The 13,664-nt window shown below is 45.5% G+C and overlaps 1 protein-coding gene across 4 annotated transcripts in view; it reads right to left on the bottom strand.

Annotated features, from left to right (window-relative positions):
- Positions 1–13,664, bottom strand: part of DIS3L2 (DIS3 like 3'-5' exoribonuclease 2) — a 194,176-nt gene that overhangs the window by 103,644 nt on the left and 76,868 nt on the right. For all 4 annotated transcript variants that reach the window (XM_063339888.1, XM_063339887.1, XM_063339889.1 and 1 more), the window contains one exon: positions 8,304–8,477. In XM_063339888.1, the coding sequence (XP_063195958.1) occupies positions 8,304–8,477 (174 nt within the window). The remainder of the gene's footprint in view (positions 1–8,303; positions 8,478–13,664) is intronic.

A 13,664-nucleotide genomic window follows, 5' to 3' on the forward strand; every position in this document is an offset into this window, starting at 1 on the left:
CCCCCCTCCAAACACTAATTGTTGAGCCCCACAAAAATCCAGCACAGCATAAAAGGCACTGAAAGCCCAACTTTCTACATCAAGCCAATACTGTTCTGTTTAATTTCTCTGTGTTTGTGTTTTAGCTAATGTCCACTTCTGGTTCAGAAAACAGACCTTTGTCCAAGAGAGCAGCTGAAAATGAATCTTGATGTATTACACATCTACAACAATAAACATTTACACTTTCACCAAGAACTGCTCACTGGATTGCCGAACCAGAATCAATTATTCCTTCTATATATTTATGGCCTCCAAGAAAGGAGGAAGATGGAAAAAAGAGCACTGCAGTCTTGTAACATACCTAAATGGCTTGAAAAGCCAACATATATATAAACGAGATGAGAGGCTCTGAGAGACCAAGTACCAGCAGTATTTCCTACAAGTCATGCTGTAATTGTGTCACAAATATAATGAGGTCTCTGCACCACCACTATCCCACGCAAGAAGGTGGAGTGTAATTGAAAATGCACTTGCATTATATAAACTACTTTAATCATAGATGCACAGAGCTAGAAATGGAAGAGACATTAGGTCATCCAACCCCCATAGGTCAGAGCCAGACAGCTCATGGCAATACATTCACAGGGACTTTCTCCAATGTAGTATTAAGCATCTTTAGCGATGGAGTTTCCAATGCTTTCTTTAGCAGTCTACGCTACAGTCTATTTTAGGTTAGACAGGAAAGGTTTCCTCTCTGGTTTACCTTACTTGTCCTCATAATACCCCTTTCTATCCTCCCACCAACTTAAATGATTCTCGTTTTTTCATTTCAGTCCGCATATTTTTACTATCAACTACTTTATCTTTCACAAACTTCTAGTTTCAGTGTTGGCAAACACATATTGAACAGTTAATCCTTCTTTGTAAATCAATCCTTCATCTCCCAGAATATTTTTGTTAGCCTTTTCCAGACTGCCCCGCTTCTAATCCATGCTGTGATACCTCCAGTACAACTCTGCCTCGTACACCTGCATGTGTGTTATCTATATTATGATTTACTTTTTTTCTTTTTAGACAGTGAGGATCTAAGAGTAACCTGGGAACAAAGATCAAATCACCCAAAAACTTCAGGGCAGATGGCCAGGTCAAAGCATGCTTCAGACCACCCCAGAATGGAGCCACGAGGAAAATATTATTCCTTGTAACAACCAGGCAGCCCTGAAATACCACAGCAGGGATATACTGCCTCATCTATTGAAGAAGTTCTGGGTTTCTTCATGTACAGCATCAGAGACAGATACCTGGGTTGACGCTAGGACTTGAATCCTTCATCTCCGATCCAGTCCCATGATATCTGACCTGTAGCGAGAGAAGGGCACCAGCAAAGCACCGTGATATCAGGAAAGCGGCAGTATAATTTGGCACACCTGAGCTGGGACACTTAGCATACATGAATGTGAGATGATAGGGCACTTTCTGCTGCTCATCAAAAGCCCACCTTGTGATCCAGTGGAATCCAGTGCGAAATGGACACGTTCTCAAATTGATTTAAGATTTTATCCTCATCTCCCTCTGTTATTCTTTCCATTTCTCTCCATAAAATAGGCAGCCAGACAGGAACAAGACTGTATGTATAAAAGCCTAGTTGCAAAAGTTATTACTGTTTTCCACAACTAAACAGATTCTTAACTAAGCAAGCTTAGTTTTGATGGCCTACAAGATCAGAACACAATAATCCTGTCCAACTACACACCACCGATTCCGCTTGAAGCTGCACTTCCAACGACCACACGCGCCTTCCTGTAAGGAAAAACACCAGTGAAGTTGCCAGTGTGTCTATGTACACCAGCAACTGGTAACAACAGCATCTGAGAGCAAAGACCATGTATCATTTTGTACAAAACAGTGTCACCACAATTGCTGTAGCTATAGTGTAGTAGAAAATGTTATGAAAACAGAGAGGAGGACCCGAAGAAGCCAACCAGAAGCAAGGAGCTGAATCACATCACCCTGACAGCAGCACTGTATTTATTCAGTTTTACTTACTCAGCTAATGGGAGAGGATGGAGCTAATGCGAGCTCTCCTCACCGAACCAAGAAGGGTACCGTTCCCCAGACTGCCTGGACAGCAGAAGTACCCAGAGGAGGTAGAGCCATCATCACCATCTTCTGGAATCAATCCTGCTAGAGAGGGACTAGATCCGATATCCCTTGACTCCACTGAGTAATCCTTTGTGTGCCTTGTATCTCCCTGTGGAGAACATTAAATTAGTCACAGAACAGCTCAGTGAGAGAGCAGAGATCATAATCTGGCTCTGTTTGTGTCTCCTCTCCACGCCAAGATAACAGTCAGGTCTGCAGCGATGTTGCTTATACATTTGCTAAACAAGTCATTTCTCAGTTTTCGTCAGAAACCAGAGCATTTTTACATATCCTATTATAGCTGAGTAAGTCTTGCTCTACTTAACACTAGCTTTTTGTAGTGGAAAATCTCCAGGAAACAAGCTGTTTAATGATGTTTTATCTGACTTGCACTCACTCCTAACTAAAGTCGTCCACCTGCCTTGAAAAGACATCTGCTTCAGAGGCTGACTGCTTTCCTCTAACACCCCTCGCACAGCTCAAAGCTGCCATTTTTACCATCACCTCTAATTTTACCAGCCAATAATCTCCTCGGGCATCTACAGGAAAGAGCGCGCTGTCAAACCTTTACTATAAGCACTGCTAATCCCTGTTCCCAGCTGTAACACTCCTCAGGAAAGAAATTAATAGCGGGCAGAACTCCAGTACAGGTACTGTCCTGCTGCCAGTGCTTTCCAGTTACAAACAGCGCTACAGGGCTTCCCTCCACAGCGGACACAGAGACACGGCAGAGCATCTCCACTCTTCCTCCCTTAGCAACCAAAGGAACGACGCTACATTTCTGAATGGGCAGCTGAAATTACAATTCCGCCTTCAATAACTTGGGTAGCTGTAGGTCAGTTGCAATTGAGGTCATCACATGCTGAAATACCAAGATGCAAATTTTAACTGAAAGCTTCGTTGCATTAGCGCTGTTTGCCTGCAAGAGCACAGTTCATTAACTCTGCCCTGCAAGGGAAGCAAGTGGGCACTAATTGTCTCCTGCCAACGCAGTGCATCCTTGCTGTCCCCCAGTCTGATGTTCACCGGGCCTTTTAGCCTCATGGGAGGAATGGACAGCTGTGCTGCCATTCAGCGGGACCTCAGCAGAGAAACGGTCTGACGGGAATCTCATGAAGCTCAAAGGGAAAAGCAAAGTCCTGCACATGGGGAGGAATAACCCCGTGCACCAGTACAGGCTGCGGACCAATCAGCTGGAGAGCAGCTTGGCAGAAACAGCGCTGGGGTCCTGATGGACAAGTTGAACATGAACTAACAACATGCCTCGTAGCAAAGGCAGCCAACAGCCTCCTGGGCTGCATTAGGAAGAGTGTTGCCAGCAGGTCAAGAGATGCAGTCCTGAAATTCTTCCCCTCTACTTGGCACTGGTGAGACCACAGCTGGAGTGCTGCATCCAGTTCTGGGCTCTCCAGTACCAGGAAGACATCAACATACCAGTGTAAGTTTGCTGAAGGGCCTCAATGACGATTAAGGAATTGGAGCATCCAACCCACCTACAAGAAGAGGCTGAGATAGCTGGGACTGTTCAGCTTCGAGAAGGTAAGACCCAGGCAGGGAGATCTTACCAATGTGAAAATATACCTGAAGGTAGGGAGTAAAGACGACAGAGACAGACTCTTGTCAGTGGTATCCAGCAGCAGGACAAGAGGCAATGGGCACCAAATACAGGAGAATCCATTTAAAGGTAAAAAAACACCCATGTTTTTACCGTAAGGGTGACTGAACCCCAGAACACATTCCTCAGAGGGTTTGTGGAATCTCCATCTTTGGAGATACCCAAACCCCAAATGGACACAGCCCTGAGCAGCCTATTGTAGTTGACCCTGCTTTGAGCAAGGGGGTTGGAGTAGATGACCTCCAGAGGTGCCTTCCAACCTCAGCCATTTGGCAATTCGCAGGAGTTCAGAGCTGCTCAGTTGAAGTCAGTCAGTTTCTGCTCCTCAGACCACATCCATCTTGTAGATATTTCAGAGTTTCTTGCCACAGCACCCTTTCTCTGCTCAGTATTTTTAGCTCATTGTTTTGTATTTTGCCAGCTGAGAAACTGGAGTTTGTAATTTTACCTCCAGCTTCATATTTCTTCTTAAAAGTGAATACAATGTCCTGTTTATAATAATAAAATCACTAGTTGGCAGGATGACATCAAATGGAAAAAGAGAAAGCAACTGGAAAATTTAGAGCAAGCAATTTTGAGTGCCAAGTTTCACATTTGTAATAGTCCAGCGGAGGTCAACAGGCTCCCTTATTATTAGGCAAATGGTAAAGAAATAGATACCCTCAAGTTCTTCCATGTTAGACTATATAAACCATCTCTACTTGAACAGGCTCTAGCACTTTCCAAAAGAGTGATGTTATACATTTTCCACAGTAACACCAACAATAGGAGACAAGCAAAAGGCAGAACTGCTTTGCAAAGAACAGCCTTTTTTCTCTCTCCAATATTTAGGTTTTTGTTTCCCACTATGATCGGACTTTCCTGGCTTTAGTTTCTTGTCCCAGTTAAGCAGTAAAGGAAACAAAAAGATATGAATGAAATTAGAAACATTTGGAATGAGTCTTAGAAATAGCTTTTGGGTTTCTTAGATTCCTGGCTACACCTCTTCAAACGGCCTCCTCCTCCAGCTCGTCTCCCGCACCCACCTTTCAAATTTGCATTTCCTCCTTTGCCCTGACCCCTCTTCTGTTCAGGGGCTCTATTTTTCCCCGCACCACCAAAACACTAAGTGCAAAGCAAAGCAAACAAGGAAATGAAAATTACATGTTGAGACACTGGAAAAAACCGGAAAATGGTTGAAACTTTGCACCCATCAAAATTTGTCTCTATGACACTAATCCTCCAATGTTTCTCTAAAAGCAGAAACCAAACACTTCTCAAACTTCTAATGAAAAAATACCAATTCCAGTCAACCTGAATAATAAAATGAGAACTCTGGTCCTATCTGTATTATCACATTTAAAGCATCTGGAAGGGAAGTTTCCTCAACCACGCTACTCTGATATTTTATGAAACTTCAGGCTCTCCATAAAACACAACTGCAGTATGCGATGCCAGCACCTAATATTTGCCTAATGCTTTGCATTAGAAGTTTTTGGTGTTCTTTACAAACAAGCAAGCTGGGAGTGCCCGTGAAATACTTGCCTAATTTTACAAATAGATACACCCATGCAGGTAAAAAGCAGATGTCCGTGGCCAAACTGCGCACGGGTGGCAGAGCAGAGTGTTAAATCAGCTAAAAGATTTCAAAGCCATCCACGAGGTTTGGATCTTTTCTGCCTTAAGTAATATTAAAATATTATGTAAACCTTTCTTTGTGAGCCACTACTGGAGAAATGAGGAAAAAAAAAAAGAATAAAAATCTCTTGGAAGCAATTCTGCGCAGGCTATGTATGTGAGATCACAGTTGCTATCCAAACAGACTATGCATGGCAAGAACAGGCTTCCTGTAAAACTGAAAGGCTTGCAGGAAGATCAAGGAATATATTTACAAGATGGCATAGACAGAATATCCTTCCCTCCTCTTGCCCAGCAGCTTGGTGAAACACATTGTCTCACTTTCCTATAAAACCACACTCACAAATGCCTCCGGTGCAGAACCTCTACCTCCGTGCTCTATACGCTGACTCACGGACCCGACCACGCTTGGGACACTGGTTAGCAGAAGACAGGTTCCCTTTTGTTGAGGAAAAGGTCGTTTCCCATGGTGAAAGGAAACAAGAAGTGACCTCAGGAAGAGGAAACACCAGAAAATGCAAGACCTTGCTCAGGTCTCAGTTCCAATTCCCAAAGGAACGACCCCAGAAAATTTACAGCTGTGTGTTACAGAACTGGAGATTTACTATAGATGAAGGTATTTTTAAGCCAAACTCTAATTTATGTTTACTTTAGTCAGGTGAGCAATGTGTAAACCGAATTAGGATGAGCTATTTAAGTGTTAACATGGCTGCTTGAGGAGGAAAGATGAGCCCTTATTTCACTGTAATTGATCTTATATTGTACTCCCAGAGCACTGTACAGTACCTGGGGAGCCTGACACAGCAACACGCACGAAGAACAGCAGAGATGGGCACTCACAGAGGCAGGTGTCACCGAACACGGTGTCAGCTCCCCTGGAAAACAAGGCACAGCTCCCATGTGCACCCAGACCAGACGCCCAGGTCCAGATGTCTTCCTCTGGACGCCAGCCCGGGCCAGCGTGACTGCTACTTGTACCACACTGCACACCACAACGCACTTATTGCTGACAGTGTGAAAGCTAATATTTCATACCACATTAAAGCCGAGCCACCTTGGGACTTGTCAGGAAGAGTCTCTTAAGGTCCGATGGGTGAGACCAGAAGAGACGGTGGCCAGGACTCCCACTGCAGGCGTCCACTCCGCTACAATTCATGCTACATTTACTAATAAAACTCATCTTTTTCTGGGTAGATAAGCCTCTCGCTGTGAGGAAACAGAAAAGAAGATTCATCTGTATTTTACTTTCCGTATCTAGGAGTCTCATGTTAGTTCCATATGTTTCTAGACCACAGACTAGTTAGTCAGCGGTGTGGCAGTTGACATTAAAAGGATTAGTAAAATTAAGCTCAAATAATTGTCTTAAAAACCCTGACTGTTAAATGTTTATATTTGAGAGGATCAAAAGGAAATCTACTTTGTAGAGTGCACTGTGGTCGTGAAGGGGCAGAGAGGGATTTAAATGGCTTAACTGCAAAACTGTTATCACCTTGATAAGTCCCAGTGTAATAATTCAGCAACAAAAACAAGAAATGCACTTGGAATTTGTTTCCAAAACTGATTGTCTGACTGGAGACAAGTCAAGCTCTTTATTTGCTTGAAAGAACTTGGTCAGAAGAAACAGAGAATGCTAACTGAAATGTAGTCAAGAATATAAAAATAAGCACTTTCCAGTGACTTCTGAGCTGCAGCTTTCACTATCTGAAGCTTTTTTTGAAGCCACTTGAAGCCTACAGTCTGGATCCGGTATCTGAGTGTTACCGCTAGTCAATCAGGAGTGTGATTCTCCCCTGAATTATTCCATTGTATGGCAGTGGAAGCCCGGTAAAGCTGAAGCAGTAAGGAGGTCGCAGGCTACAGTGCGGGGTTAGGTCCAAAGTAACATCTGAAGTCCAAGTACAGACACAAATGGCTGCAGTTTATCAGCTTATACACTCAAATTGCTGATGTCCATGCCAATAACACAGATAAACTAAGAGGGAGAGGAGCTTGCTACGTACATGCAGGTGCTTGCACCAGTGCAGTGTCTTGAGGAATCAGGCTCATGGCGCTGTCTCACCTCAGCAATAAGCAAGAAAGCAATGAATCTGCCAGCTGAGACGGGATGCTCGAGCATAAGCAAGGATGGGAGTGGAACACACTGTATCATCTTAGTAATGCATTTATTGTTTATATTTCTTGCACCTTCCTTTATTGCAAAGTGAGGTTCTAAACAAATCTCTTTTGTCTTTAAATCTTTTCTAGTAAAGACGTCTCTGAAATCTGACACTTGGAAGCGTAGCAAATCCACTCGGCTTGGGTAGACCAGCAATGTCAGAGCGTCTACCACCCAACAGACCGTGGAGTTCCCGAAAGCTGGTGGGAGCATCACTAAGTTACAGGGATGGGTAATGTGAGGTAGGTGGACAGCACAAAGTTGCCAGGCTGCAGGGAGGGCCTGCATTTGCCAGCTGCTAACCTGATCAAGAGCCGTCATAAACTCCACATGACACCGGTTCTTTGAAACAGAGAAAAATGTTGAGACTAGACAGGAAAATGCAGGACAGTCTCTACCTGTGCTTAAGTTTCAAAGTAACAATGTCCAAGATCATTTGATCTGCCAGGCATTCAGAAAATCTCTGCTATAAAACTACCACTAAAATACGTAATACATTCCAGACAAAAACATAAAGCTTTCAGATGAGGTGCCAAACACCGAATTTTCAGTTTTCAATAGTTCTTTTGAGAAAAAGCTTCTTTGCCTCACAAAATACTTCTCCAAATAACTGATCTTCCAGGTTTGTAGGTATTTTCAAAAGCAGTTTCTTTCCATGCTAGCACAGGTAACATGTAATACGGTACACATAATAAAGTCAGTGCCTTTTCAAAGTGCGATGAAAGCAAAACAAAATAGCAGAACCCTGCACCAACCCAAGAAGGAGCGTCAGACCGCGCTTTTTGTCGTTACCTTAAATCTCTTCTTTTGGCCAGCTCTCCTGGTGGGATAACCCAGGGCAGGCTCTGGGGAAGACACGCCAGTGCTTCGGGGGAAAAGTCAGAGAAATCCACACCGTACTCTGTCAGGATCCCTTCCGTTTCCGGCTCAATCTCCCCGGCCTGCCCAAGACTTTTGGACAACTGCCTGCAGAAAGAAAGAAAGGGATGCTTTTTTTTTTTAAGTGTATAATTACTACTGTCGCGTTGTTACTGTCCCCGCAGAGAGGCTGCTGAGCCCTCAAACATACTCTTTCACCCATCCACTTCTCCCTCAGTTTTGGCACAGGACGTAGCAGGCATTCAGACCGTACCATGACTTATGTCTGCTGGAGATGCAAAACACCAGCCAGACAGTACCCTAGACTGTTTCATGCATTGCATTTTAAGGAGACATTTTATATTATTAGTTTTTTGTAGAGGTAAGAAAGTGTCGAATTTTAGAAAAAAATACATCCAACAGGGATTAGAAAAGCTCAGCCCTCCACACAAGCAGCTCTAGCTTTACACATGGCTGGTTCCCTTGAGATCCTCCTTCCTCTCCTTGCCACTGAAAAAGGTGACTCACCCCTACCACCCGAAATGGAGAACAGATTCCCCCCAGATCCCAGACAGTTCCGCAGAAGCCAGCTCCCAGGGAGCTCAGCACGCTGCTCTCCATCCCAAAGGATATGCATCTCTGCCTGGGCAAACTGATGCCCTATGAAGAGAGAGGTGTGAAGAACCCTTATTGCCTTCCTTACAGGAGTCACGCACTCGGACATGCCCACAGATCATCTTTCCAACCATTTGCCAGGCTCTTTCCAGGACCTAAACATTCCCAGTAGTTTGTCCCTCCTCTCCTAGCTTAGCAGAAGCCTCTGAACCAGGAGCCAACTGGAGCGCAGCCAACAACCTAGAAGCAAGTCACAGACAGGGGAAACTGTCCCCCACATGCTAATAGTCTTTGATGAAGTATTCCACACATGTGTGGATGAGGCTGCTGCGCTATTATGCTTAGAGAAAGTTTCCATCTGCTCCAGTGCAAACCCAGCACGCGTTTATCTGAGCACTTTGGTGTTAAACAAGCGTTCGGCTCCGGACACAGCGTGCAAACCAGGACTCCAAAGGAGTGGGATGTTTGTTCCCTCCCTACCTGGTTACAAATACTACAGGAGAATCTATGTCCCATGGTGGCGGCTCTCCTTGACCCCTTTCTCACCCCCCAGATTGCTCTACAGGACACAGAGATAAATTATTATCATTTTTTTAATATACTGCCATTAGGGCAAATGGGACATTACAGCCAATAGAGAGATAACATTCCTGATCTAAGAAAATTACAACTGAAATTAAGGCAAATCCATCAAAATATGACACAAGTGAGAGGGGTAATAACACAGGGCAAAACCAGCCACTCTAATAAGTGTTTTTCCACTGCATAAAATACACAATCATTATATCGATCCTTCTGCTTTAATTCCAATGAGTGAGAACAGGCACTAATTGCTTTCCTAAATTGGGGCCAAAACAGAGCACTTGTCATTTGGACGAGCAAGATGCTCTCAGGGCTTCAAACGTGCCATAAACCCCCAGAACAAACGCCATCCGCACAGCGCAAGCGAGCCCATCTTCTTTATGGGAGCAAAGCTTGCTCTCCTCGCAATGGGAAGGGCTGCGCAATAAACCTGTCACATGGCATAATACGCTGGAAAGGATTGCGCGCTCCGCGGCACGGTAAATTGTAGAGTTCACGTTGCCTAGCTTTAAAATAAAAATGAAAACAAGGATAAAAAGATATTTCCCTCCATTGTTTCAATTTTATGTACAAACTGTATGGCAGAAATATGCGCGCATTTGGCATCGAGGCCGAGTTCTCTGTTCCTGCCGCTTGGTCCCAGCCTGATCCTTATTTTAACGTAAATAAATGAGGCATCAGTTTTATCTCCCTCTCTCTAAGCAGTAACAATAAGCCAGAGAAATCACCACTTCATTTCCAACGTCTAGTGCAGAGCTGGGGGACTGAGCAAGGACGAGCCCGTGGGTCCGCAAGCCTGCCAGCACCACCAAGGATGGGTTGAAAAAAAAAAACAAGAGGAAAAGAGAGGACATGTTGCCCTACCGAAAAGAAACGGCAAGGGCTTGAGTCTCAGGTGCCCCTTCTCTTGGAAGGGCAGGGCTGGGAAATGCACCAAGAGGGCGGCTGGACGCCTGCACGACAAGTCATGGAAAGCGCCTCTAAATGCCAGAGTGCTTTCCAGCTCAGTCTTGAAACCCATGTTCTCTTGATCCGTTTACTGAAATTAGATTACGAACCATAAGGGGTTTACCCAGAAGTTTGATATAGGACTAATATTTTTTTAATAGTAATTAACATTTGATTTACAGTGTTCCAGGGAACATTTTCCAAGTACCTTGAAACAAAAAGTGTACAACTGACTTTAATTGGGGCCATGTTACAGTCACACAGACATGATGACTTGCATCAGAGCAAAATCTGACAGGACAGCATGTGATCAAAGGTAACACATATAGGATCACCGACGGCCCGGGAGTAACAGCCAGGCTGTAAAATCACTCATGGGGCTCCGCAGCCACCGAGGGCAGCAAGAATAGTTCAAGAGGCTTATAAACAACAACAGGCACAGGGCCCAGCGGCAGTCAGACGTTCGGTCCCAGGGAGTCACGGTGTCTGTGACACCCCAGGCTTGCGTGTGTGTCTTTTTTTTTTTTTCCAAATGTTAAAAAGAAAAAAAAAATATAATGGTTACAGACGTAAACATTTCTTTTCTGTGATGCTGATGGGGGAGCATTAGAGCATGCCAGAGGGTTCCTTGAATACCCTCAGACTGATGTCAAAGACGGTGGCAGCACACAGCGATGGGAATGTGCCATGGATGGGGCATTGGGCAGCCCCCAGCACAGGGTGTTCGTCCAAACCAGCCATCGCTGGAACATCGAGTTGCTCCCAGCTGCAGACTCACTAGGGTTGGCCTCCCATGCCTGTGCGCCTGGGGCAGAGCCACACTCATGCTGCCATCTTGCCCTTCACACTCATGCTGCCATCTTGCCCTTCACGGTGACACTGGTGGCATCTATTTGGCCACCCATTTCTACAAACATTCGAGCCCTCTCCACTCCCCAGACTCAGCTGAAACTGACCAACGTGTTCAAGGGTTATACGATAAGAACTCTCCAAAAAGACAAAGTGTAATTACATAAGGCTTGTTTCCTTTGGAAAGCCGGGCAGGCTCCCAAATGGGAGTGAATAACTTCCATGGGGACTTAACAATCTTACTCAGTCTCTCCTGGAGCAGACTCATCCAGTCATCATCCTGCATGGAGGGTTTCTTTCAGCAGCAGGAGAACATCCTACACATGAATAAGCCACCCCTCCTAGAGAAAGCTAGTACAGCAGCAGGAGAGGGGACAGCAAGGAATACCACCTGGATGCTCCCACCACCCAGAGCTTGCAGGCAACACCGCACAGGCTTGATAAAGCCTGAAGGTGCTAGTGGAGATGGTGAGATGTCTGCAGGGCTGAGCATCATGGAGACAGCGAGCCGCGTCATGAGAACCCACAGCGCCAAGACTGCAGTCCAGCCCCACTCCCACCCGGAGCTGCCTCCCTTCAGCTGCTGGGCCACCCGCCATCGAAGTGCGGGAGCAGGAGGGTGCCCCCCATGAAGGTGGAGGTATCTCACACCTCAGAGCAGTACGGGAATTAGCTGCGCTGAGGGAATGCGGCTTTCCTGAGAGACAGTCCCATCTACAAGAAGGTGTTTTTCCAACAGAGCTACACCGCTTGGGGATCACGCCTTCCCTCAAGCCTTACAGTGAGGTACCCAAGGTATCTAGTCATTTCCACTCACACTAAATACATTCGTGAATTAAAAAAATCAGAATAAAATGCCAGAGATGAAAGGAATTCAAGCCACGTGGGTGGTTTCGGAAAGAACGTCAAGAACATCCTGCAGTCTTTCATTTTATTGCAAATGCCGTGACAAATCTTGTCACCTTGACTGACCAATTATCCAAGGCCCTGAGCTAGAATAGCCACGAGTTCCGTGTGACACAGAAAGAATCAGTGATTCAACATCTTACTACTAGTTTGGGGAGTTTTTACAGTCTCATCCATCACCATACATGGAGGCTAAAAAAAAAAAAAAGGATTCTGCCTTAACCATCTCCAACAGTGTAGAGATGTCTGGACTAGTTCTCCAAACAGCCCTGGACTCCAACACTGAAAAAAGGTCCCCAGAAAATAACTGTACACGGCAGTACTTGTAATAATTATCTGGAAAAGGAAAAGGATACTATTTTAGAGCTATTTTGCTTTACCTGCTACCTGAAGCAGGTACAGTTAAATGGCATTTCACTGCCACGGTAAAATCACTTCACATGCAGGAGGGAGCACAGCAGGACACTCAGAGCATCGCCAGTGGCTCATGAACCCTTAGTTCCTCCCTGCTCCTTCCCAGTGCAGTCGGGGTGACAGGGTGGCAGTCAGAGGGGACAGCGTCTCACTGGTGACCACCAGGTGGCAATCACGACACAGAAACGCACCCCCCTCCCAAAGGGGACCTCCAGGGACTGCCAGGTTGCCCCTGTGCAGGTGACCACCCTGGGTGGCCAGTGACACCGTCAAACTCTTGGCCAGGGCAGCCCGCTGCTCCAGCCACATGTGGTCACTGTGAAGACCAGACTATGCCATTAACTGTGCTTGGAAACCTGTCACTGAACTTCCCAAGGGAAAAAGAAAGCTGAGGAAGGTGGTTGATGAGCCTGGGGGAGTTCGGCTGCAGGATGGAGAGTACCTGGAAACACCCAAGGCATCCAGGGGCAGTGACTGCTAACTATGGAGGGAGCTTCCCTTGTCATACTTCCATCAGACTTAGACGGCGCAGAGTGATGACCTACAGGCTCTTCGGTCCAGACCTTCAAAACCATGGTGGTGCTGTCAAAGGGGTACCATGAAGTCTCTGGGCAGAACTAAGGGGTGCACAAGAAAGTGCAAAAAAACCAAGCATGCAGTGAGCTGCAGATCACCTGCTCTTCTCTCCTTCAGGTGGGCCACGACTAGCAAATTCACCTTATAAACTAGCTTACAAACCAGCCTAAAAGCAAACAAGAACTTTTGGGACCTTCAGGAGATTTCCTTGTCTTTCCATGTTTCAACAAGCATATATTTAGATTTAAAAACAAAATCGGTCAACAAGGTTTCACGCTCCCATCTCCTCAAGGCACTTAGTGAAGTGCAATGGAGTCCCAAGGAAATGGCTATGTGTGAAGACAATCACGGACCTTTTTGTTCCTGACAACACCCTTTACATCTTGGAAAGTACTAAAACAGCCA

The sequence above is a fragment of the Chroicocephalus ridibundus genome, chromosome 6, assembly GCF_963924245.1.
Source record: "Chroicocephalus ridibundus chromosome 6, bChrRid1.1, whole genome shotgun sequence".
NCBI lineage: Eukaryota > Metazoa > Chordata > Aves > Charadriiformes > Laridae > Chroicocephalus > Chroicocephalus ridibundus.